The following is a 24,803-nucleotide window of genomic DNA, read 5'->3' on the forward strand; positions in this document are numbered from 1 at the left end:
CTCCTCCCTCCGGCCAATCGCGTTGAAGGAAGGCGGTGACTCTCGCACGCGGTCATTCTCCCCTCGGGCCCGGCCTCACCCCAGCCATGGCAGCAGCGCGCGTTGCCATAGCAGCGGCGTCGCGGCGACAGCCAATGGGAGGGCGCGATATTGAGGCCGCCAGGAGTGAAGCCGGCGGGATGGTGAGGCAGGCAGTGCGCGGCTCGGGCGGGTGTGAGGGGCGGTGAGGGGCTGTCAGGGGCGGTGCGGGGGCTGAGGGGGCTCAGGAGCTGTGAGAGGTCTCAGGGGCGGTGGGGGGTCTCAGGGGCGGTGATGGAGCTGAGGGGGCTCAGGGGCTGTGAGTGGCTCAGGAGCTGTGAGTGGTCTCAGGGGCGGTGAGGGGGCTCAGGAGCTGTGAGTGGTCTCAGGGGCGGTGCGGGGGCTCAGGGGCTGTCACAGGGCTGTGAGGGCGGTGAGGGAGCTGAGGGGCTGTGAGGGGCTCAGGGGCTGTCAGGGGGCTGTGAGGGCTCTGAGGGCGGTGAGGGGGCTCAGGGGCTCAGGGACTGTCAGGGGCTGTGAGGGCTCTGAGGGCGGTGAGGGGCTCAGGGGCTGTCAGGGGCTCAGGGGCGGTGAGGGGCTCAGGGGCTGTGAGGGGGCTGTGAGGGCTCTGAGGGCGGTGAGGGAGCTCAGGGGGCTCAGGGGCTGTCAGGGGCTGTCAGAGGGCGGTGAGGGGCTGAACGGGCTGAGCCCCCCGGGTCGCCCCGTCCCCCCGCGCTGACCCTCGCCGTGCCGTGCCGAGGCCTCCGGCTTTAAGAAGCCGTCGCTGGGAGCAGCGTCGCAGAGGAGGAAGGCGAGTCCCAAGCTGGAGCTGCCGGAGGAGCAGCAACGGGAGATCCGCGAGGCCTTCGAGCTCTTCGACACGGACGGCAGCGGCAGCATCGACGTCAAGGAGCTGAAGGTTGGGTTTCCCTGGGGCTGGAAGCGGCTGAGGTTATAAAGGAACAGGGGCATAAATGCCAGTATAACCTTAAACAACACAGGGTTTCTCTGGGTTTCCCCACACCTGCCTCCAGCATAAAACCTGATGGGCAAAAGGCACATTTTTCTCTTTAATTAGAGCTCTTTATTGCTCTTATCCAGTGCTTTTAGGGTCAGGATGCCCAAAATTCATGGATAATTCTGTGCTTTCCGTCTCGACTCCTCTGTTCATAAAACATCAAAAGAAGGGGTTGTGCACATTAAAAAGGTGGAGTTTTCCCCCTCTTGTCTTGCTGAGATTTTAATGCTTTATTATAATTATAATTTTTGTTAATGCTTTATTATAATTATTGCTGTTGTTGTTGTTAAAATTATCCCAGCTGTGGAATCCACCAATATTATTCATTTTCATGCTTTTATTCATTGCAAAACACTTTTGATCCCTCCCCACTCCAGCCTTTTGGGAAGAACAGTTATCAATAAATTAGGACTTACTTTGCTTCCAGAAATTGTCTCTCCCATTCTCTGCCTGGATGTCCATGTTCCCTGAGACCACAGGCAGCAGATCTTGTTTCACACCTGCTGCTTGGCCCTTTATCCAAGGAAGAAAATGTTTTCCCAGCAAGATTTTTATCACTGGAATGAAAAATCAACTTACTTAAATTTCCTGTGGTTGACCAGTTTACGATAGTGAGAATGTGTGTAGGAAACTTCAGGATTAACTGCAGGACAATTCCAGAACAGGAATGTTTTTATCCCTGTTTTCTGCATCCTGATGTTCCCTTGTGTGCAGAACAACCTCCCTCTAAACCTTCCCCTTGTTTGCCTTGAAACACAGAATGTTTGAACAGGAAGGGACAGAAAGTTCACCTTTTTCCCCCTCCCCTGTGGTTTTGTTGATAATATTGTAGGGTTTGTAACTTAATTGTCCTTCCAGGTGGCCATGAGAGCCCTGGGGTTTGAACCCAAGAAAGAAGAGATCAAGAAAATTATCTCAGACATCGATAAGGAAGGCACAGGAAAAATCAGCTTCAATGACTTCCTGGCAGTGATGACACTGAAAATGGTATGGATGTTTTACAAGTCAAAAGCAAGGGACTTTTGAAGGTGGATGAGGACCTTTTATCTCCTTTTGGGTTTAGAGGGAGATTAAAGCAGTATTTTAATATTAACAATTAAATATATAAAAGTTGGGGTAAGTCCCTGTCGTGGATTCTCTCTCACTTTTCAAAGAAAGGTTAAAATCATTACATCATTAACAAGTTTCTTCAACAACCTGGGGGTTTTTTGTGTTTGAAAAAAGGGAAAAACTGAAACCAAGAGATAGAAACCAGCTCTGACCTACAGGAAGCTGTTGGAGTGTTGATGTGTGACATGAGGGGGTTTTCTTTTCTTGAATTCTAATTTACAGATTTAATCTCTGGTTTGAAAAATCTTTTAAAAACCCAGGTATTTAATAGCTGAACATCCTCATAGTGAAATCCCAAAGACATCTGGCTAGCTACAATGGAAAAAATTTCCCTGAAATTCTGGAATTAGAGCTGTGTCTCTGTCTCCTTTCAGCTTTTATATGTAATTCCTGCTGACTGGACTCCTTTATATTTGTTCCCAAGGGTTTCTCAGTCTATCAAATCTTTTATAACTTTGAATGTCACCTGCAATACAACCACTCCTTTTTTACCTTAAACTTATTTTTTCTTCCTTAAGGCTGAAAAAGATTGCAAAGAAGAGATTCTCAAAGCTTTCAAACTCTTCGACGATGATGAAACTGGAAAAATCTCCTTCAAAAACCTCAAACGTGTGGCCAAAGAACTGGGGGAGAACCTCACAGATGAAGAGCTGCAGGTTTGGACCTGGTCTTTGGGGGATCTTTATGCTCTAGCTGGGAGGAAAATCCTCCCTGTGCTGGTAGGAATGGAGGAATTTCTGGCAATCTGTGGATTTTGAGGTCAAGGAGGGGTTGAGCCCACATGGATGTAGAAATGGGATCATCAAATTGCAGTTTTATGGAGTTACAGTGATGTAAAAGGAGTAACTCTGCAACTTTTTTTCCCCCAGGACATTTCCTATAATATTTCCTGCACAGATTTCCGTATAAATATATCCAGCAAAACAGATTTCAGTTTTATTTTGTGTGAGGTTGAACCAAGTCCCCTCCAGCACAGCTAAAGAGTGGCTCTAATTCTGAATGGATGCAATAATTCCTAATAAAATCACACCTAACTCCTGATGACAAATCTCTTCCAGGAGATGATTGACGAGGCGGATCGGGATGGGGATGGGGAAGTGAGCGAGGAGGAGTTCCTGCGCATCATGAAGAAGACCAGCCTTTACTGAAGCCCAGGGGGATTTATTCCTAGGCACTTGTATATTCCTTAGGTGGGTGCCTCACTGTTGTACAGTCTTGATTTCTTTGGAGGCAGCAGAAAATAGAGGTCAATTTTGTTAGGAGTTTTTTGTTTGTAAGTTTTAAAGGGGGTTGGGAGCAGTTTACACCACCCTGTTTACAGGTAGCAATATGGGTGCTGCTTATGATGTTTACACTGCTTTAAATACACAAATCACATTTCTGTGACCAAATTCAGATCCTTTTCTGACTAAAAAAATGGGTCCAAATGGTTCTAGTTTGGTAAATACTCAAAACCAGGCAGTGTAAATCTATTGCCCAGTGTAAATCTTTCTTGGGTTGATGTCTTGGTTTGGGCCCTACAGTGGACTCCTTTTATGACATATTTGCAGGGACCAGCTTTTTAAAACCTGTTTTATAGGGATTATGTCCTCCCCCCTTTTTAGGACATTCTTTGAACTCAAAAATAAACTGCTGCAACTTAACTTGTGTTCAGTTCATATGTCTAAAGGAGTCTTTGCAAAAGGAAATTCCCACTGCTGCTGCTGAGAGCTCTGTGTGCTTGCAGGAATGCTCAGAGGCTGCAGATGGGATTGGATTTCAAATAAAGTGTCTTATTTTAAGCCATCAGAGCTGTGGAAAGAGTTTTCATCCCCACTTTGCCAAAAAAAGATGTGGCCAGGCTGGAGAGGATCCAGAGAAAGGCCACAAAGATGATCCAAAACCTGGGAAGCTCCCATGTGAGGAGAGGCTGAGAGAATTGAAGTTGTTCAGCCTTTGGAAAGTGAGATTTAGGGGAGACCTTATCACCATGTTTGGTGTTTGAAGGGTGGCTACAAAGGAGATGGAATCTTCCTTTTTATGAGGAATCATGGAAAAGACAAGGAGTAATGGGTACAGGTTATTCCTGGGGAGATTCTGATTGGGCACCAGAGTACAACTTTTCACAATGAGAACAACCAATTGTTGGAATAATTTGCCCATGGAAGTGGTGGATTCTCCAAGTTTGGACACTTTAGGATTCATCAGGAAAGGCTGCTGGGCCATCTTGTCTAGACATTTTGCTTTTGCCAAGAAAGGTTGGACCAGATGAGCCTTGAGGTCCTTCCAATTTGGAATTGTTTTGTTCTGTAAATGCAGGAGAAGAATTTCACCTCTTCCCACCAGACCTGGATGGTGACATGGGTTTGGTCCTGTTCTCACTGATGTCACATCCATGCTCAGGTCTGGGTTCTGACAAATCCCAGCAAAACAAGGGACAGGATGGTGCTGGGGATTTCTTCCTGTATCATTTTGCCAACTGACCCAGAGCTTGTCCTGATGCAGAGGGAAGGACAGACACAGAAGCAGAATTCAGTAAAAGCAACAGGTTTTATTTGGTAGCAGAACTGAGTTCCTTCCTTTGGCCACAATTCACTGCTCTGTGGGGGGGTTTGGGGAGCACCTGAATCTGAGCCCTGTGGAAAGCCCTGGGCAGGGATAGATGGGACATGGGGAAGGAATCCTTGCCCAGGAGGGTGAGGAGGTGCTGGCACAGGGTGCCCAGAGAAGCTGTGGCTGCCCCTGAATCCCTGGAAGTGTCCAAGGCCAGGTTGGACAGGGCTTGGAGCAACCTGGGATAGTGGAAGGTGTCCCTGCCATGGCAGGGGATTGGAACAAAATGAGCTTTAAGGTCCCTCCCAACCCAACACATTCCATGATCCTGTGATTCTGTGCCAGCTCCTGCTGCCAGTGTGTGATGTGTCCTTGGCAGAACCCAACTCCAAGATTCTCCTTCCTTAGCAGCCACCAGAGGCAGGGGGGGAAGAACTACCGAGAGTCACTTTTCCTGTTGCCATGTGAAAGTGGAAGGACATTCTCCATGAAAAAGGAGCTGGATTTGGTGCCTTGGTGGCACTCAGGCGAGCCTGACCACTTCTCGGACCATCTTGCCGATGCCATCGTAGATCTCATGGATGGGGGCGTTGCACATGAAGGCACTGGTGGTCACCAGCTTGTTCTTGGGGTCCACGTGGATCTCACCGACATGCCTGTTCACATGTTTGCAGCCCAGCTCCTTCATGCTCTCAGCAGTCTTGGCATAAGGCCACCTGCAAGGGAACAGGGAATAAAAACCTGGAGTGGGCCATTTGTCCTATACACAGTGCTTTGATGAAGGGCCGGGGTGAGAAGTTTGTGGTCACTGCACAAAATCTGCTCAAGAGTATCCAATTCTTTTCCTGCCAGAGGAGTTTCTCCAGGACTATATAACAGGACCAGCTTACAGTGAGTTCAAAAGCCAAAATAAAATCTTGATGTTCCACTATGGATGTTCTACTACCTAACTCTGCCCATTTCAGACAGGGTTTATACAATCCCAAATGGTTTTGGGCTGGAAAGGACATTAAAGCACATCCCATCCCAGCCCCTGCCATGGGGCACAGGGACACCTTCCACTGTCCCACGTTGCTCCAAGCCCCATCAAACCTGGCCTTGGACACTTCCTGGAATCCAGGGCAGCCACAGCTTCTCTGGGCAACAATTAGATTTAGGTTTGGTGGGTTTTTTTCACCAATGTCCTACAAGTTGGTGAAAAAACTCCTTCCTAGCAAAAGCTATGAACATTCCTTGCCTGGCATTGGGAGGATCCAGTCACAACTTTCATGTAGGACTGAAGACAGTCTAACTCCCACCTTCTCTTGGGTAACCATCCTACTCCTGCCTTGGATCTGCTTAACTTTGACTCAGCGTTTTTCCTACCCTGGCTCTCTGAGGTATCAGGGAGGCAAATATTTGATTATATTTAAAATAAAATGTCATTTGAAGCCATCAGAGTTGTGGAAACAAGTTACAAAAATTCAAACAAATCTGGTGCGATGTCATTCCTTCTGATCTGCTGAGAAATGATGACTCTTCCAGGTGCTGGAGGAGTTTCTATTTTTCCCTGTTAAGTCCTCAAAGTGCTGGAGCTGCTAAAGGCCTCACTTGAGGCAGCAGCTCCAGCAGAGCTGAGTTTGTTCTTAGAAATAACATTCAACTCCTTGAGAGACTTCCAACAGCTGGGCAGGGTCCCTGGACAGGCTGCTGGCTACTCTGGGGGCTCTGGTGTGATTCTCATCAGCCCCCCAGGTTACTCACTGCTCACACTCTGTGTCATGTCCCACGGTCACCTCACAGCCTGGGAAGATTTTGGCTGCCAGCACTGGGGAGATGCAGCACAGCCCGATGGGTTTGTGGGCAGCATGGAATGCCCTCAGGACAGCCTCCACCTCTTTGGAGATGCTGCAGTTCTTGCCCTGGGTGGCCCAAGTGCTCAGGTTTTTTGCCACTCCAAAGCCACCTGAGAAAAGAGAAACAGATGAGGCTGGAGATGATATCCAGGGCAGGATTTTTGGCAGGTGGAATGCTAAGGTAGGTTTGATGAATGGCATCATTTGTCCAGCACCAATAAAAGAATTAAGACCAGAGATCCTGAACCTTTGGGAGCTGAGACATCCAAGCCCCTCCCTTGGTTCCACCAAACAGAAGCAGAATGGCATCAATGCTCCAGTGGGAGCTGTGCCCCACCCATCAGCTCTTTGCTGGATTTTGGTGGGAAATGCTGACATGTTTTCCTTTACCTCGCTCCTGGCCTCATCCATCCCCACTGGGACCCCCCAGCCACACTTGGACTAAAGATGAACTATCAGAATGACCAAGCTTTCTGCTTTGAGCCCCCCTCCCTGTCCCAGGCTCTCCTGGTGAGGAGGGAGGATTGTGCTGAGGGAAGGGAGAGTTTTCTATCCAGTGAAAACACAGCTCTGGATGGTACCAAGGATAACTCAGTTTGCAGTCCTCTCCTGCTGGGATCAGCTTGGCACTGCCATGTTCTGAGCTAAGTCCAAGCTGGCATGGCAGTGCCAGCACAGATGGAACATGGCTCTCCTTCCAATCCCTGCTTCCAGCCCATGACTCCCATGTCATTCCAGGCCTAGGGCTTATCTAACTGTGGACTGACAGACTCCACACATCCTACCTGGAATGATGAGGGCATCCAGCCCCTTGACATCCAGCTTAGCCAGGTCCTTGATGTTGCCTCTGGCTATCCTGGCACTTTCCACCAGGACATTGCGCTGCTCCGGCGTCGGCTGCCCCTTCACATGATCCACCACGTGCATCTGGGGGATGTTGGGAGCAAAAACCTCTGCCTGGAGTGAGGGGAAAGCGCTGTTACACTTTGGGAATGATGGATAAATGTGGGAAAGGCACAGGTAGTGAGCGGGAATGGTGAGGGTCTTTGTTAGGAAAGGACTTTGCTGGTGAATGCTGCGATCTTCAGGCTCTCAAGGGATGGAGGGAGGGAGGAAGCCTTTTGTAGTTTCTGCCCAGAACTCCTTGTTTGGGGGGCTGAAGATTCCATCTGTATCCCAATCCATCCCTCTTACCAGGTGACCACCCAGGGTGCTGCTGTCCCACCACATTGCCCACAGGAACAGGACTTGGAGTTTTCTCTTCCCACTTCCCGTTTTCCTAAAGCCAGTGTTTTCCTGGAAAATGCTTCCCCTTCCTTCAGCACCTTCAAGCTCACATGTAGGAATTAAGAGTGAAGGGTGGTGAGCAGATTTTGGGTCTGTACCACCTGCGCAGTTCTGGGCCCCACAATTTAAGAAGGATATAAAGAACTCTGAGGTGTCCCAAGTAGGGCAAAGCTGGGCTTTGGGCAGGAAGGAATATCCTGTGAGGAGCAGCTGAGGACTTTGGAATTATCTAACTGGGAGACAAGAAGCCTGAGGGGCAACCTCATGACAGCTTCTGTGGAGAGGGAGGTGCTGAGCTCTCACCCCTTCCAACTGAAATATTCCATTCGGTGCTATTCTGTTTCCTTAGAAAAGGAGGGATTGAGGTAACACCCGAGTTTCCTCCACTAGAGGCCTCTGCCGATCCAGGGATGGGGGAGGAATGTGCTCCGAGCCTCCTGCTTTGGGAATGGCAGGAGGGAAGCGACGGCAGCAGCTCCAGGAGAGGAAAAGGCAAAATTACACAGTGGAGAAAACATCAGAACAAGTCTCATCCCGAAGCCAAACAGAGAAGGCAGAGTAGGAATGATTTGGAATTGGGTGGGCTGGCACATGTGGATCACCCCTGTGCCTCTGTGTTCCATAGGGCAATTCCAATTCCATGGGGAAGGGCTCTGACCCAGATATGAGGGTGGTTCACTGCTGAGTGCAGTGTTCCACAGGGCTTCCCTCCTTCCTTTCCCAGTCTCATGGAGTGGCTCTCCTGACTCTTAGAGCAGTTGCACCGGTTTTACCCCTCCTCAAGTTCAGCTCACAAGAACTTGTCTGTTCCCTCATCCCCAGAATTATCCAAGGCCAGGATGCACAGGGCTTGGAGCAACCCGGGATAGTGAAAGGTGTCCCTGCCCATGGCAGGGGAGGGGACTGGATGAGCTCTAAAGTCCTTCCCAACCCCAACCATCCTGGCATTTGCTGATTCTATTTTTATTTCTACCCTTTGAGGCTGTAAAAAGATGAATCTCAATCAGCCCAACCTGTCTTTCAAACGGAAAGAGCAGAAAAGAGGATGTGCAAGCCAAAAACGAAGAGAAAAGGCATTCGGATAAGTCTGTTGGAGAGTTTGGACCCACTGGCCACAGAGCCCCAAGCCAATCCTTTGTACAGCACAGCTGTGCAGGGAGTTCTCCACAGCATTCCCAGTGACCCCAGGCACTGCTGCTTGGCTTCTGGAGAGTTTGGGGTTTGTCTCCGAGACAAGGAGGGCAGAGCTTGAGGAGCAGAGCCAGAAAAAGGAGCAGAGCCAGAAAAAGGAGCCGCAGCAGGGTCCTGCCGGTGCCTCTTACCTGTGCCCCCTCCCGGCTGAGATGCACCAGCACCGCGGAAGCCTCGTGGATCTCACTGCCATCGTACACCCCGCAGCCAGCCAGCACCACAGCCACCCTCTTTGCCATGGTCCCACGGGAGCAGAGGGATTCTGCAGATTCCCTGGAGAGCCCCTCGCGCTGTGAGCTCTGCTCACTGCCTGCAGCCCTTTATAACCCCAGCCCTCCCCAGCAGCAGGTGGGGCCGGGAGGGTTGGGCTGACTTTCTCACTGGCAAGGAGGTTTTATTTCCAGTTCCACGGGTAGGGCATGTAAATATTATTTGTTTCCTCAACTGGCTGCTCCCTTACAGATCTTCTTCCCAGCACGTTGTTTCCAGAGCAGCCCCAGCTGACGTGCCCTGCTCAACAGAGCAGCTGTGTTTTTCCTCCTTAGCTGTTGATTTTCCATTCTAGTTCAGACTAAAGCACCAAAACCCTTGCACAGGAGATGGTACCAAAGGGAGCCTGCCCAGAGCCAGGATTTCAGCCAGTGCATTCCTCTCTGCACCCCATTTTTAAACCCTGCACTGCATAGGCTGCCTTAGACTTCTAATTCCAACATTTCCCTTTCTCATCCTAAATGTTCTTTCCCTCAGATGCCATCTCTCAAAAGTGGATATTTTACACTTTGCAGTAGTTGTTTGCTGGCTTTTGCATCTGACTTTAGAAGTCAATAAAGTCATAGAGTTGGAAGGGACCCACAAGGACCCACAAAGTCCAGTTCCTGGCTCTGTACAGACACTCCAACGATCCCACCCTGTGTCTGAGCACTGTTCAATCATTTCTTGAACTCTGGATAATGGGATTCTTCATCAACAGCACCATCTCTCCATTTGCCAGGGAAGTGGCACCAGGAGCTGGTGGAGCCCTGAGCTCTGGAGGAGCCCCAGATTCAGTGTCTGGAGCTCATTCCTCCCACCCTGGCTCTGTTCACGTGGAGATGATCCTGTACCTCTCTATTTCAGCCTGGCCCTGGTGAAATAACTGCGCCCTGTGGAAGCTGAGAGAACAAAAAAAAACTCCTTCAGCATGGCTGAGGGATGTTTTTCAGGGGTTATTTATAAGACATGTTCCTTGGGGCTCTGTCATTTTTGGGAGAGACGTGAAGTACATCCTGTGGGTAATGAACTCGTGGTTTGGCAGGTTGGTCAGGCAGGGCAGGCCTGAGGAGGAAGCTCATTGCTGCTGCTTGTGACTTCATTTATGGCATGTTTCTCCCAAAATGAGGGATTTCAGGTACCCAACTGCTACCTAAACAAGCAGGAACAAGGAACATGACAGAGGCCTTGCAGTCCCATTAATCTAACCCAGGCTGTGCCTCTCAGTTACTTTTGTTGCCCAAAACAGAAATTAAACTGAGATAGGCATGAAAAACACCCAAAGCCGTTCCCCTGCTGTTTGTTTTGCTATCTAAGGAATCCTAGCTATGGTTCAGAGGTGTATTATTTCCTCTTGCATCAAAAACTTGCTGAATCATGTTGCAACTTGAACTGGTTCAAAGAAGGTTCCTCCTTCCTCCAGCTGGTTCAGTAGCACTAGCGATGGAACAAAGTAGCCAGAGGCTGAGGATTTCCACAACCTGCCTGCTGCAAACCACATCAGTTACCCCTAGTTGTTGTAAACTGGTTGGGCTGGCTCCCCTTACTGGGATAATTGGTGTAACTGGACCAGCCAGGCTTGTTTCCTCCCCTTGGGAAAAGATCTGTCTCAATACACATGTCAGTCCTACAGATCTCTCAGCAATGAAGAGATGACTGATAAGTAACATTTCTCAGCTGGGTTATTCCAGTCTGTGGGGCAATGTCTGCACACATTTATTGTGGTGGAGACATGGGATTTGGTATTAACACGTGGCTTTAACCTGCATTAAGGTTCTCGAGAAGAGGGGTGTGAAGGGACCCTCTTCCTGAAGGGTGAACATGTTAAAGATAACGGGAAAGTTTGGCAGCAGTGATAGGGATCCAGCTGGGTCCAACTGCCATTGTGGTCCAGCTGGCTCAGAGGGCAGGAGGAGCAGAGTCCTTTGACATCACCTGATGCTCTGGGGTCTTTCTGGATGCTGCTACAGCTCCAACACCTCTTGGATGATCCCACAGGCCTGAATTGGAGCTCCAGCCAGTGCAGCTCCAAGCTCCATTGCCAGCTGCTGTCCTCTCCTCCATCCCTGGCTGTGGAACAGGGCTTATGGACATCACAGAGCAGCATCTGCTGAGGGGCACATCAGAGCTGGCTGCTGGAGGAATTCTGCAGAGCCATCCCTGGCCAGCCCTAGAATGTCAGTGCAAAGCTCTGCACACTGCTCTGCATCTTTTATCTCGTCAGGAGAGTGGGATTTGCTTTAACTGGAGCTGAGTCCAGAGCAGTCCCTACACTGGTCCATCACCCACCAACAAAACCACAGAGGAATCAAAGCTCTATCCACCCTCACAGAACAGTTCTCTGCTGAATTCTCACCTAACCCATGACCCAACATGATCCCAAGGCCAGTGTCCACTCCTTTCTGCAGCCTCTCCTCCATCCATAAACACCTTTACGCCCTGACCACACACTCCTCATGAGAAGTAGCAGGAAGCTGTCCACAGGTCCTTCATGGCCATTTGGGATCCAGCAGCACTCCTGGCACTGACTGACACTCCTCTCCTGACCTGGAAAGCCAGCAAGGCTCCTCTTGCTGGATGAGCTGGATGTGGAGTGACAGATGGACAGCAGTCACCTTTAAGGGAATGACACTGAGTCTGCCCAGGGTTTGCCCAGCTCAGGGGGCTGGTGCCAGGCATTCAGAGCTGTGACAGGGACAAACAGCAGGCCCGTGGCCAGTGTGAGGAGAAACAAGTGGTCCCCAAGGAGCTGCTGGGCTTGCAGAGTGCTTGTTTGCTCCAGCAAGGTGGATGCTTGCAAAAACCTTCATTTTAACCAGTGTAATTTCCTCACTGGCAGGAGCAAAAAAGGCAGTAACAGCAATAAACCCTCAGCCTTATTTTTCAAGTGTCTTTTTGAACAAGGGTTAATCAACAGTAAAATTAAGAGGCCCCTGGAGGGAGCTACCAGCAGCCCACGCTGACTCACAGCCCCAAATTTACTGCAGCCAGAGCTTCATTTGCATTTCCTCCCGCATGCAGAGAGCAGCAGGAACAGAAGAGGTTTGTAGGGAAAAGGGGTGGAGAGCAGGGAGGACCGGCGGCAGCGGCGATGGTTTGGTTATAAAGAGCATGGGAGGAAAGAGAGGCAGCAGAGCAGCCCTCGGCCGGGGCGACAGCGCGGGCAGGGATGGGCGACAGCGCGGCTGAGTCACTGCATTCCTCCATCGGGCTGCTGGGCATTTCCGCAGGTAGGGATCCACTGCTGGCGGGACACGGGCTTGGGACGAGCTTTCCGGGACACCCCCCTTTTCCAAGGGGGCTAAAGAGGCTGTTTATCCGCAGCCTTCTCTGCCTGGGTAAAGCGTTTCGATCCAGAGATCCCTGCGCCTGCTTCGGCGGCCAACAAAATATTTGTGTTGGCTTCCAAGGGCTGGCCTGAAGTTTTGTACTTGCTCCACGCTGGGTGGGAAGCAAATCCAAACTTCTTCATAGTCACGGTAGTAAATCATCTCGATTTGGATGCAGTTTCCTCCCCTTTCCTTTTCCAGCCGTTCTCCCTGCAGCTCTGTTTTCTGCGTTCACTGCCTTTCATCTGCTCCTTCTTTGTGTTCCATCTTCCCGGATTTTTCGGCTGGTTTTCCATCAGCACAAGGCTGGAGGGATCATCTGCAGGGTGTATGTGTCTGTCTGCCTTTTGTACAACTGGAATCATGGATTTTACTTTGGTCTGGCAACAGGGGAGCACCTTCCAACACTTTCATACAATCCCAGAGTGGTTTGTGTTGGAAGGGACATCAAGGATGATCCAGTCCCATCCCCTTCCAAGGGCAGGGAACACCTTCCAGAAGACTTGGGTGCTCCAAGCCCCATCCAACCTGGTCTTGATGGGATGGGGCAGCCACAAGCTCTCTGGGCAACCTCAAATAATTAATTTCAAGTTTTTTCAAACCAGGCACCCAGAAAGAAGTGAGACCTTGGGCAAAAACCAAGTTATACTTCCCCAGCTCCTTCAGCTTTACAATTTGCAGATCATGTACTGTTATTTTCCCTTTGTCCCCTGCTCTGTCCACTCTGGTTCTCACCTGGGTTTTGGGCCAAGTTTACAAGCTCTTTGTGCTTTCCCCATCCCTGTCCCACAGGATCTCTGCTGTTGGCTGTGCATTTCTACAGCTCCCCACGAGCAACCCCTCTGATCCCCAGCACAGCTCTCGGAGTTCTCCTGCTGATCATATCAGCTCTTCTGGCCTATGCAGGTAAGATCTGGGGGTGGCCAGCCTCAAGGCCTCCTCTCCACAGCTTTGCATGTCCAGGTCTGCTTTGCCCACAGGATACAAACCATGGCAGCCTCTCTGGACCTCCTAGAGGAGTGTGTTGTCCAGAGAAGCTGTGGCTGCCCTTGGATCCCTAGAAGTGTCCAAGGCCAGTCTTGGAGCAGCCTGGGATAGTGGAAAGTGTCTCTGTCCATGGCAGGGGGTGGAATGGGATGAGCTTCGAGGTCTCTCCCAACCCAACCATGATTCTACATCAGCACAGCAAATTTTTTCTCTATAGGCAAGAAAAGAAATCAATGTTTGTTTTAAACAAATGCTCTACCAGGATCTCAGAGTTATAACACACTTAATGTATGATTTCTCTCCCAGGCTTTCTGAGAGTGCTTTCAGCATCTATGGATTGAAATGTCCATGAGTAAATGCCAAGAGACAATGCCTCTACTTATTGGAGAGAAAACAATCACTGCCTAGAGCAAAATCCACACTTTCTAGAATGAATGTTGAATTATTTATTATTTGTAACTCATAGCAGTGAGAACATGGAATCACAGAACCATCAAATCACAGAATTGTTAAGGGGTTTTGGAAAGGACCTTTATGATCATCCACTCCATCTGTCAACCAGCACCATGGTCACCACTAAGCCATGTCCCCAAGTGCCACAGCCATGTGTTTTTTGAACACTTCCAGGGATGGAGAGTCCACCACTGCTCTGGGTAGCCCCTTCTAGTGCTTTAAAACCCTTTCCATGGAGAAATCTTCCCTAATACCCAATCTAAACCTCCCCTGGCACAACCTGAGTCCATTTCCTCTCATCCTGTCCCTTGTTACCTGGGAGAAGAGGCTGATCCCTCCCTCCAGCCTCCTTCCAGGTAGTTGTAGAGTGTGATAAGGCCCCCCTGAGCCTTCTCTTCTCCAGGGGAAATCCATCATCCAGCAGGACCTGTGCCAATCCATCCTCCTTAGTGATCCTGCTTTCCACCTTTCCTAACTCCTCCTTCCCACGTCCTGCTGTCTGAAATCACAGCCCTGTCTCCATTTGCTCCCCAGGGATCCGGAGAAGCCTCAGGAATGCCTCCCTGCTGGTGTCCCTGTGCCTGACCATCTCAGCGTTCTGGTGTGGCTATGGAGTGATCCTCATCCTGGCAGGGCAGGGAGAGCTGGCTGGCCCGGGGGATTTCCGCGATGCCATGGTGCCAGGCCTGGCCACCTTCACCCTGGCCCTGCTCCTGGTGGCCATGGTGGGCTTCCTCTGTGGAGAGCCTGTCCTGGCCCTGGTGGCTGCCGCCGTGTCCCTCGCCAGTGCCCATGAGGTGGCCCTGCACTACAGCTCCTCACTTGGTCCCTCTGCTGTGGCTTGCAGCTACCTGGTTGTCTGCTTGGTCGGGGGCTACTTTGCTCTGGGGAGGATCCTCTACTTCCTGACCAGAGGGAAAGTTGTCCTCTCTGGCACGGATCTTGCTGAGAAAAAGGCCCACGAGCAGAGCCAAGGCAGCGGTGGCAGCAGCAATGCCTTTGCAGCCCCCGGGCTGCTCCTGAACATGCTGTCAGCCTGTGTGTTTGGCTGCAGGCTCCTGGGGGTCACCCACAAGCTCTTCCTGGGCCATGTGCCCTGGCTGTGGGCAGCTGGCACCTACCAGATTGGCATCTGCGTGTTGTCCTACCGTGCAATGGATGTTCTCATGGCCACAGCCTTTGGCTTCACTTCCATCCTCAAATTTGCTGGAGGTTATTGCCTCCTGTACCCCATCTGGCAGTCAGAGGAGCCATCTTTCCCTACCCCATTCCTGGTGGTTTTCTCCATTCTTTTTGCTGTCTTGGCTCTTTTTCTCTCCCTTCAGAGCCCTGTGGATGGCCTGTACTTGCTGGTTTTTGTCTCCTACTGCATTGCTTTGGCTTGCAGTCCCAGGGGTTTTTTTGCAGGTGGCCCCCAAGGTGTGGCTGTGGCCATTTTTGTGGCCTCAGCCTTGGTGACTCTGATTCACCTGTACAATGTGAGGGCAACAGCCAAGATCCCAACAGGGAAAGGTGCTGTGAAGGCTCTCCTTGCTCACAGCAGCTTCCTGAAGCTCCGGGAGGGGCAAGACCTTCACGCTCCCTACCTGGGCTATTCCAAGTATGCAGATGCCGAAATCCTTGCCTATGCCTGCAGTGTCCTGGCTTCTTTTGCCCTAACAACCCCAGGAGACCCCCAGGCTCCTCTTGCCACCGTTGTCATTCCATGGGTGGTGGTAGCTGGCGGGATCCTGAAGCTTCTGGGTGGCTCAGTGGCCTTTGCCCGGGGTAAAACCCTGGAGAGCACTGCTTTCATCCTCTACTCTGTCATGTGGATCATCTGGGGCCTGACAAGGTATGGTGACCTCTATGGCACCACCAGAAGCTTCCATGCAGCTGTGGGCATCGTTGCCTTCATGCTCTTCAACTGCTTCATTATCTTCTGTTCGCTCTTCCTAAACATGGCCTGGTTCTTCTACTCCCTCACGTTCATGCTCATCGCTGTCAGCTTCCTGCTGGATGCCATCCATGCCCTTCCCGCTGGATATGACATCGCTGCCACCATCATCTTTGGGCTGATCAGCTTTTACTGCTTCCTGGCTGCCCTTTCCAGCAGCACCTTCGAGGGCTGCTGCTTGCCCTTGGGGAGGCCCGTGGTGCAGCTCAGTGGTGTCGGGGCAGCAGCGACCAAGTGCCCTCACCTGCCTGCCAGGAAAGCTTCCTCAGTCAAGAGAATTGCAGGTAAGGGGAAAGCACAGGGCAGAATGTGGGGATGGAGGGGAAATTCTGGGAGGCTGTGTAGCAGAACACTCTTAAAAGGACATTATTCCAATCAGAGAATCACAGAATGGTTTGGGAGGGAAAGAACCTCAAAGCCCATCTTGTTCCATGGGCAGGGACACCTGCTATCCCAGGTTGATTTAAGCCCCATCCAACCTGACCTTGATGTGGAAGCTGGGATAATGTGGTGACATTTTGAAGTGAGCCAAGTTACAGGAGTCATGAGCTGAGTGGAGCAGTGAATTCATTGCTGTTTTCCTGCATCTTTTCCTGCATCCGGTCTGAGATCCAGGAATCCTCCAGACTGGGGTTACCACCCAAAGTCTGTACAGAGAAAGCAGAGCAAATGCTTGGTCCTTGCTCTCTCCACCTCTGGCCCAGAACCCCCTAAATGCCAGATGTCCCCTTGGAAAATGCACTGCCAGAGCTGGGAAAAGGAGATGAGAGCACCAAATTGGCAGTGGCAGCTCTGCCATGGCAATTGCAGCCCCTCCCCTGTCATTTAAGGACTTGTGCCCTGTTCCCATTCCAACAGATATCCTGAGGAACGGTGGGACCTGTGGCATCCCCACAGACACTGTGTATGTGCTGGTGGCTGCCTGCAGCCGGCCTGATGCCGTGGAGAAAGCTCACCGGTGAGTCCTGGCAGAGCTGCCAGAACCTTCTAGGACTCAGAGCTGCTACTGAGCACTGGTTGCAGCACACAGCGAGAGCAAGACAGCTCAGCCTCAGTGGGAATAGCAAGGTGGGGAAAAGATCCAGGTGAGGAAAGGAGAGGACTAGCTGGAGTTGTGTTCTGGAATACTGCAGGCTGATGGAGCCAGGTAACTTGGACACCTCAAGAAACCCAGAGAAGTGGCAAATGGGGCGGGAGGCTGTTGTATGTATTTGTAGGTACAAATTGTCACAACAAAACACCTCTGGTGACAACAGACTCTTGCTGTAAGCTGGGACTGCTTGTATGAGTGAACTTCCTTAGAACTTGGGCCATTGGGATTCTTACCCATCACTACACAAGAAGTTCAAGCCTTGATTTGGGATAGACATTCCTGATTGGGATAGTCATTAATGTCCCTTTCTGTCCAGTCAGGTATTGAACAGTCCTACTTTTACTCCAGACTGGTGACCTGGGGCAGAGCTTACACACCTTGTCTTAGCTCTAGACCTCCCCAACAGTTTCTTTTTCTGGAAACTGAATCCCCATTTCAGTTCCAGGCTCATCTTTTCCTGCCTTGTTTCCAGGTCCAAGCGCCAGGCTCAGGATCGCCCCATGTCCCTTTGGATTTCCAGCCTAAAGCAATTGGAACCTGCCAAGCATTTGTTCTCACCCCTCCTGTGGGACTTCATGGAGGCTGCCTGGCCATCTCCCATTAGCTTGGTCATTCCCAGAGGTGAGGAAATGCTGTTAATTCCAAGCTCTCTGGAGAGCTTTCAGTTTGAAATTCCTGAAACTGCGAACCCCTGCAACGCCAGGTGATATTTCTGGTAAGATCATCGTGTTTGGAGTGCTGTACCTCTCTAAGTGCTGTGTGACTCTGCTTGGTGCAGGTGAATGGGTGGATTTCCTGGGAATGAAGGACTCTGCTAAATACGTCGGAACCCCTCAGAGTGTGGCCATCCGCATCCCTGACTGCTCTGTCACCACCCACCTCATTGACCTGGTGAGTCACAGCACCTCTGGTGACCAGACTCCTTCTTGGAGAAGGGCTGGGGTCTCCAAGCAGCTCGGAGGGATTTTATTGCAGCAAAGAGGGGAAAAGGAGCAACCACCAGGCCAGGAAGCCAGAAAAATGCCATCAACAGACACAGTTTCATTTCCAACATAAAACACTTCTCTGAGGCCAGAATAACTAAAGGTGCAGAAATTGGCCAGAGGAACTGTGATGCTCTGCTTGTTCTAGGACAGACATTGTAGGTCTTTGGCTGGGAAACAAGATGTCATGTCATGGCCACCATCCCTAAACCTAAATTTGTCAGAGTTGGTCACTCAAACACAGTTTGGTGGGACTGCAGTTGCTACAAAGTAGGTGCCTCACCTGGGTGAGCCACACTGAGCTCTCTTCAGAGTCACAGCTGCTCACAGGTGAAGTTCAGAGGTTAATTCACCTATTTCATCCTAAAAATCCTGCTCAGAGCTTTGAGTCCTGATTTTCTGTCACCAGGTTGGCCCCATTGTGGTCACATCAGCCAACCCAACGGGAGAGGCCGACACGACCCACCACAACCAAGTGTATGCCAAGCTGGGAGATAAGGTAACCTAGAGATGTGGGCATGGAAAAATGCAACCACTTTTTCCAGAGGGCAAATTGTATCGGGGGGAAAGGAAATTCCTGATGGTATCAGGAATATGGGAAAGCATCTAATTTAAAAAAATGTCGTGGACACTTCTCATGTTGGCATCAAAGGGAAAAAGCCATTTTAAAATACAGCGCTTGGTGGGGACCAAAATTCTTCTGCTTTTCACAGTGTAATTATGGCTTGGCAACGTGAGTTGGTTCATATTCCAACATGGGATGATAGAAGCAATAAAAAATTCCTTCTTTCTTACAAGCAATCAAATCCTGATGCCTGAATGTGCCAGGGCTCCAGCTGGCACTGGGCTGTGAGAGCTCAGGAATTCCCATCTAAAGCTGGGGCTGGTCTAAGACTGGTGCCATGCTCCAAAATATTCCTGGCTTTTAGAGATTTCGTGGAAGTGCCATGGCCATGGTCTTTCATTGTCTTCCATTGGTTTAGGTTGGATCTCAGGGAAAGGCTCTTCCCCCAGAGGGTGCTGGCACTGCCCAGGCTGCCCAGGGAATGGGCACAGCCTGAGACTGCCAGAGCTCCAGGAGTGATTGGAGGGGTGGAATTGTTGATGTGTCCTGTGCAGGGCCAGGAGTTGGATTGATGGTCCTTGTGGATCCTTCCAACTCAGAATGATTCCATGATTCTACGATTTCACTACTGAATTCTGAGGGTTTTACATTTTATATCTTCATGGCAGCTTTAAACAAGATTTAGTACAAATCTTCCACCACTAACTCCTCAAAAACCAAAAATTCATACACATTTTTTTGTGGGTGGGACTTCTCCAGAGCTCCTCAGCTGGTGTAAACCTGTCTGTGCTGTGCTGCTGACCTGCACCCCAGAGAGCTCTCCCTGTCTTTGCTTTGAGGTTTGTTCATTCAAATCCAGCGTTGGTGTCACTGCAGTGGGGCAGGAAGTGGCAATATTGCCTTTGATGAGAATTATTTGCTGTCGAGAGGGAACACTCTCTTTTCCCAAGTGCCTGAGGGGAATTTGGTGTGGAAATCTGTTGTTTCTAGGTGGATGCAGTTCTTTGTGGCGGGCCTTCTCCAGAGAACATTGCCTCCACCGTTGTGGACTGCACCAAGATCGACAGTGGGAACATTGGATTCTTCCGGGTCGGCATCATCCCCAAGGCTCAGGTAAAGTTCAGCTGGATTTTATTTCCACTTCCTTTCTCCACAGAGTGGGTTTCAACCTGGGGGTTCCTAGTTCTAGAGGCAAAGTCTGTGATAGCACGAGGGGTTATCCCAGCGTGGTGTGAGGGACAAGAGCAGAGCTCCACACTTCTCTGTCCTGATCCTGCTCCAGAGCACCATCACACCTCTGGATAGCTAGGGAATGGGCAAGGTGAGGCTGATTCATCCATGGAAAGGGCTGTGAGATCCAGGGTTATGGACCCCCAGGGTCTCCATTTACACCTGTTCCAGGGGCCTCTGAGCACACAGAAATTATTTGTGTCATCCCGAAACTGAACCAGACACTTGAAAGAGAAGATCTTGTGGAAGGTGTCCTGCCCATGGGGTACCTTTAAAGGTCCCATCCACCCCATGGCTTTATGATTCCCTAATTATTTCAACAGCTGGAGAAGAAATCAGTGATCTCCCCCAATTCCTACCCCACTCCTAGCTGTGTTTCCTCATTGCAGGTGCTGCAGATCCTGGAGCAGGTGCAGAAGAAACACCTGGGGGTCCCTAACAGTGGCACTTGCCCCACAAAAGGTCGGGAAGAACTCCAGGGTGGTGGCCATGCTGTGCCCAACGGGGTGAGCACGGCTGCCTTGGCAGAGCCAGGGATGGATCCCACTCCTGATTCCGGCCGTGAGCATCACACCCGCTTCTGACTCCAGCAGCTCCGTGCTCACCAGGACATCGTCTGCTGGAAAATGCCATATGGGCCAAACTGGGGAATGGGAGAGGCTTCCCTGCTGCAGGGGTGATTCATTGTCTTTCCATGGATTCTGCTCACATATCTCAGCGTGGTGCTGCCCTACAAACCACAGGCACCCAGCAGGAACAATTTCCCTTACGGACACTGCCAGCTTTCCCTGGAGATCAGTCACGACCAAAGCAAGTGCTCTCTTGGTGACAGGCTGGCTCCAGGGTTACAGAGCTTTATCCCTGTCACTGGGAGGGAATTCCTTGGATTTGGGGCATGGAGTGAGGTGAAGTGGTGCAGAATTACGTGGTGGGGGAAAAACACTGCGTGAAACTTGAATCACACAGAATCATTTAGGTTTGAAAAGACCTTTCAAGTCCTTGAGTCCAGCTGTCCCCCCAGCACTGCCAAAGCCATGGCTGACCCATGTCCCCAAGTGCCACACCGTGTGGGAGAGGAGGAGGGATGTGTCCAGGTGCTGCTGGTGGATCTGATGGACTTGGCAAAGTGTGGGCTCAGGAGCTGAGGGTGTCTCCTGCCAGGTCCTCTTCAGAATGGAGCTCACCCATTTGTGATCCTCACTTTCCTCTGTTGGGAGAACCCAACCCTCCAAAGAAATGCCATGACCTGAGATGTCATTTCTGTATTTCACACTCAGTGTCAGGGTGGAGTTCCCATTTGGATGATTCTTATATTATATCCTTAGAGGTGCTGGAGCTTTAGGGAAGACCCTTCCTTCCCATGTTCTGCTGAGTATGAATTTCAGGAGAGCAATCTCCGTGTGTTTGAGGAGGCCAGGAGCTGGTCTCCTGCCTCACAGCCCAACTCTTCCCATCTCATGGCGTGTTTCCTCCAGAGTGCAAATTCCATAGGCTCAGAAGAAGGAATTCCAGCCACTCCAGGCAGTTATTTGTCTTCACCAGGTGCCCAACTTCTCTGCAAACTCTTGAAATACACAGAAGGAGTTGGAGAAGTGCTCACCTATGACCTTACTGCCATCACTGGGACATGGTGGGATTGGACATGGCTCCTGGAGTGTAGGAATGGGAGGATATGGACTTTTTAGGAAGGACAGGCAGTGTGGAGTGGTGGCAGTTGACCAGGAGGAGTTGGGAAGGAGTCTCAAACCTTCGTGACAAGTTTTCCTTGGCAAACACTGCAGTTATGGCTTCTTCTGCCTCCAAAAACTGCTGATCTTATTCTCACCTGACACAGGTGCAAGGTGCTGATCAAACTCCAGCTGAAACCAATCCCTTGATCATTGATTTCGCCTGAAGGTGTGCTGGAATTTAAGAATAAATGCGGTGCAGTTGGAGGAGCTCAACCTCCACAAACTCTGGCAAAACCCCCCCTCAGCTTGTCCTCACAGAGCTGGCTCTCTTCCTGTAGAGAAAATTCCAGAGAATTCAGTGTGTTCAATAATTTTGCTGGTCTACTTCCTATATCTCCTTGGAGTTTATTAAAACTGGTTTTTAGAAAGCAATAAAGTATTTTCAATGAACAGATCTCACCCAGGGCTGTGAAATCATCTGTGGCCAGAGCCTGACAAAATCCTGTGGGCCAATGGGTTGTGGATGTTGGGGTTCCTGGCCATGCAGGATCCAAGCAGGATCTTAGGAGGGAATCAAATTGGGACACTTCCAGGGTGGGGAAGAGGAGAGAGGGAGAAGATAACTCCTCACAGTAGCCCCTGGTGCTAGCTGATTAACACCAGGGCTGAATTTCACCCCTCAATCAGTAGGAAAACCCTATAAACACCAAAATCTGAGGGAATGTGGAATGAAGTGGGAATTTGGAGAGGTGCTGAGGCATCACAAAGCCTTTTGGTGAGGGAAAAGTGCCCTGGTTTAAATATAGCAGGGGTGCTGCTGCCCTGAGCTGCAAATAATGAATTTGTAGTGTGGCACAAATTGAAAATACCTCAAAAAACTCTGTTCTTCACTTGACACTTCATCTGGGCTCATTTTTCCTCTTTCTTTCCATATTTTTTGGTTTTTACTCGCAGAAAATGTTGGTTTCAGTCTCAGGACACTGGGGGAAGCATTTCTCACTTTGCTCAAGTGAGACAAGGAAAGGTTTCATTTCAGGCTTGATTTTACGCCACCCACAGCTCTCCTGTGTACCAGCAAACCGGAAAGGAGCAGTTCAGGGAAAAGGAGATTTAAATGGGATCTTTCAGTTAAATCGAGGCAAAAAAGTATTTCTACTCTTTCCACAGTTTTCCCAGCATGTAAAGGGAAGCAAAACATTTTTGAAGAGAACTGGAGAGAGGAAAAAGTTGCTGTTGTGTTAAGTGGCAAATCCAAAACACTTCAGTCAGAAAGGGCTGAGAGAAACATTTGAATATTTGGGTACATTTGCAGAAAAATCACAGATCAGATCTATTTTGGGGTATCAACAAGAGTATTTTCATCACTCTAAGTGGAGGTTATGGTCACAAAAGATTGTCCAGGCCTCCTCAAGGGAGACCCTCACTGAGCCCTTCTGGTGCTGCTCCTCTCCTGTCCTGCTCAAGGGGAAGGAATCTCTCCCTTTCCATGTTCTGGATAAGAGGAACAGAATGGGACATGAGGTCCTCAGACCTCCACTGCAGGAGGAATAAAACCAGAAGACTTCTGTGAAACCAATTTTGGTTGCATTGTCAATGTCTTGGAGATCTTTAGGCCTGAAAGGTCATCCTGGGAGACAAAATTGCCTCATGAATGGGGCTCTTTGTGAGCCAGCCAAGGCTCCAATCCCACTGGGGTTGGAAACAACCCGGGAAGAAGGGCTGTCCCACCTTCCTTCTGCCCTTTGTGGAGTCTAGACATCCGTGTCAATGGAAAAAAGATTAAAAAGGGATGTAAAAGAAGTGTATTTTCCAGTGGCAGGAAAAAGCCAGCTCACCCTTCGAGAATAGAGCAGTGCCATAGGGACAGGAACTGAGTCAGTGCCATCGCCCAGGACGTGCTGCTGGAGTGGGTGCGCCTGGCTGGGGTGGGCAGAGCGCTTCCGAGGGGAAGGGCGGCTTCCAACCACGGCTGGAGCCACACCAGCCCAGCAGAAATCCTGGGATATGGGCAGGAATGTCCCTTGGCCACTTCCAACCTATGGAAATGCCAGGAATGGGGAACCCTGGAGGGTGGGAACATCCAAATCTATGATCTTGGAGATCTTTTCCAACCTTAGCAATTCTATGGTTTTGTGACTCTTGGGTTCTTTCCCCTGAAGAGTCAAAGTCTGGCTTGGGATGGGGTATGGAGTGGAGGAAAAGGCAGGAATAAAGTCCTGCTTGACTGAGCGATCTTCAGTCAAAGCCAACCCCCTGATCTTGGCAGGGTTGAGGGCACAGCTCCTGCAAACATGGCATGCAGCAGGTTCATGTCACACTCACCTCACTGCATTCTTCCTGCTGCTCCTCCCTTTCCCAGCAACAGTCTGGGGTTATTAAAGCAAAATCATCAAATTGCCAGCTCTGTCAACAAAGAAATGCCATACATCAAAATCCTGGGCCAGATTCTCCACAAAACACAGCTGGGATTTAGCACCTGAGAGTGACTGAGCTGTGGTGTCCAGCTGGACAACCTGGTCTAGAGCCATCCTGGAGTCCCCACATTCCTGCCAGAGGGATGGCTGGGTGACAGCAACTGGGCCCTGATCCAAAGCAGATAATAACTCTGTTAAATCCCAGAACTGCAGATGGTTTTGGGTTGGAAAGGACCTCAAACCTCATCTTGTTCCACCCCTGCCATGGGTAGGGACACCTTCCACTATCTCAGGGTGCTCCAAACCCTGTCTAACCTGGCCTAGAACTCTTTGTCATTTGCTGCACATCTCCCTCATTGTGAGTCCTGGTGCTCCTGGGAGCTGCCTGCTCTGAACAGCAGCACAGAACTTATGTCCCTAGGGAATAAATGGATTATGTACAAAGTCTTGGAGGAAAAAGCAGCTTTTCAGAAATTGAGTTTCTTGAGACTTAGCAATAATTAATGGGATTAGTTAAATCAGGTTGTGACTTCATCATGTTCCTTCCCCTCTGATTTGAAGACTTCCATCCCCTGTTTTTGCAGGACACTGCCAGCTGCGGCTGAGGGAGGAAAGGGTCTGTGGGAGCTGCATGCTTGGGCAGACACTGGTGGGTTTATGGGATCACTGTCACCTCAGTGCCAGTGGATCCCAAGGGATAACAGAGCAGTCAGGGCAGGGGGTCTTGTGGGGCTGGATGGGGAGGTCTGCCCTGAACATCCAGTTCTGCAGCTCTAATAAATACCTTGAGTGACAATCTTGTGTTCAAAGGCTCGGCATTGTCAGATATTGTGAGAACTTTTCATTCCTTCCTGGAAAACACAGAGATCTCAGTGACAGTATTATCTCTTTCTAGATAGCAAA

The 24,803-nt window shown here is 50.3% G+C and overlaps 3 protein-coding genes across 3 annotated transcripts; 2 read left to right on the top strand and 1 right to left on the bottom strand.

Moving 5' to 3' along the window:
• Nucleotides 1-62: 62 nt before the first annotated feature.
• CETN2 (centrin 2) lies at nt 63-3,931 on the top strand. Its single transcript, XM_085059989.1, has 5 exons — nt 63-182; nt 779-937; nt 1,895-2,023; nt 2,665-2,802; nt 3,205-3,931. The coding sequence occupies exons 1-5, from the start codon at nt 87-89 to the stop codon at nt 3,292-3,294; spliced, it is 612 nt and encodes a 203-aa protein (XP_084916115.1). The 5' UTR covers nt 63-86; the 3' UTR covers nt 3,295-3,931.
• Nucleotides 3,932-4,656: 725 nt separating this feature from the next.
• Nucleotides 4,657-9,274, bottom strand: LOC146437237 (putative glutamine amidotransferase-like class 1 domain-containing protein 3B, mitochondrial). The gene is made up of 4 exons (XM_085059988.1): nt 9,123-9,274; nt 7,299-7,470; nt 6,422-6,623; nt 4,657-5,394 (listed from the first exon to the last, which is right to left on the bottom strand). The coding sequence occupies exons 1-4, from the start codon at nt 9,228-9,230 to the stop codon at nt 5,202-5,204; spliced, it is 675 nt and encodes a 224-aa protein (XP_084916114.1). The 5' UTR covers nt 9,231-9,274; the 3' UTR covers nt 4,657-5,201.
• Nucleotides 9,275-12,277: 3,003 nt separating this feature from the next.
• On the top strand, nt 12,278-21,945 carry LOC146437238 (uncharacterized). The gene is made up of 9 exons (XM_085059987.1): nt 12,278-12,470; nt 13,362-13,475; nt 14,544-16,229; nt 16,804-16,903; nt 17,511-17,659; nt 17,817-17,929; nt 18,431-18,520; nt 19,577-19,699; nt 20,206-21,945. The coding sequence occupies exons 1-9, from the start codon at nt 12,410-12,412 to the stop codon at nt 20,398-20,400; spliced, it is 2,631 nt and encodes an 876-aa protein (XP_084916113.1). The 5' UTR covers nt 12,278-12,409; the 3' UTR covers nt 20,401-21,945.
• Nucleotides 21,946-24,803: the final 2,858 nt, after the last annotated feature.

This window comes from Lichenostomus cassidix, chromosome 4A, assembly GCF_008360975.1.
Source record: "Lichenostomus cassidix isolate B80296 chromosome 4A, HeHo_3.0, whole genome shotgun sequence".
NCBI classification, from domain to species: Eukaryota; Metazoa; Chordata; class Aves; order Passeriformes; family Meliphagidae; genus Lichenostomus; species Lichenostomus cassidix.

Excerpts from the sequence above, each read along its gene's own strand:
- LOC146437238 (XM_085059987.1), top strand. The coding sequence starts at position 12,410 with ATGGGCGACAGCGCGGCTGAGTCACTGCATTCCTCCATCGGGCTGCTG. Across the intron at positions 12,471-13,361 it reads GCTGCTGGGCATTTCCGCAG|GATCTCTGCTGTTGGCTGTG; the intron begins GTAGGGATCCAC and ends CCTGTCCCACAG. Across the intron at positions 17,930-18,430 it reads CCACCCACCTCATTGACCTG|GTTGGCCCCATTGTGGTCAC; the intron begins GTGAGTCACAGC and ends TTCTGTCACCAG.
- CETN2 (XM_085059989.1), top strand. The coding sequence starts at position 87 with ATGGCAGCAGCGCGCGTTGCCATAGCAGCGGCGTCGCGGCGACAGCCA. Across the intron at positions 183-778 it reads GGAGTGAAGCCGGCGGGATG|GCCTCCGGCTTTAAGAAGCC; the intron begins GTGAGGCAGGCA and ends TGCCGTGCCGAG. Across the intron at positions 2,803-3,204 it reads TCACAGATGAAGAGCTGCAG|GAGATGATTGACGAGGCGGA; the intron begins GTTTGGACCTGG and ends AATCTCTTCCAG.
- LOC146437237 (XM_085059988.1), bottom strand. The coding sequence starts at position 9,230 with ATGGCAAAGAGGGTGGCTGTGGTGCTGGCTGGCTGCGGGGTGTACGAT. Across the intron at positions 7,471-9,122 it reads TCAGCCGGGAGGGGGCACAG|GCAGAGGTTTTTGCTCCCAA; the intron begins GTAAGAGGCACC and ends CCCTCACTCCAG. Across the intron at positions 6,624-7,298 it reads GGATGCCCTCATCATTCCAG|GTGGCTTTGGAGTGGCAAAA; the intron begins GTAGGATGTGTG and ends CTCTTTTCTCAG.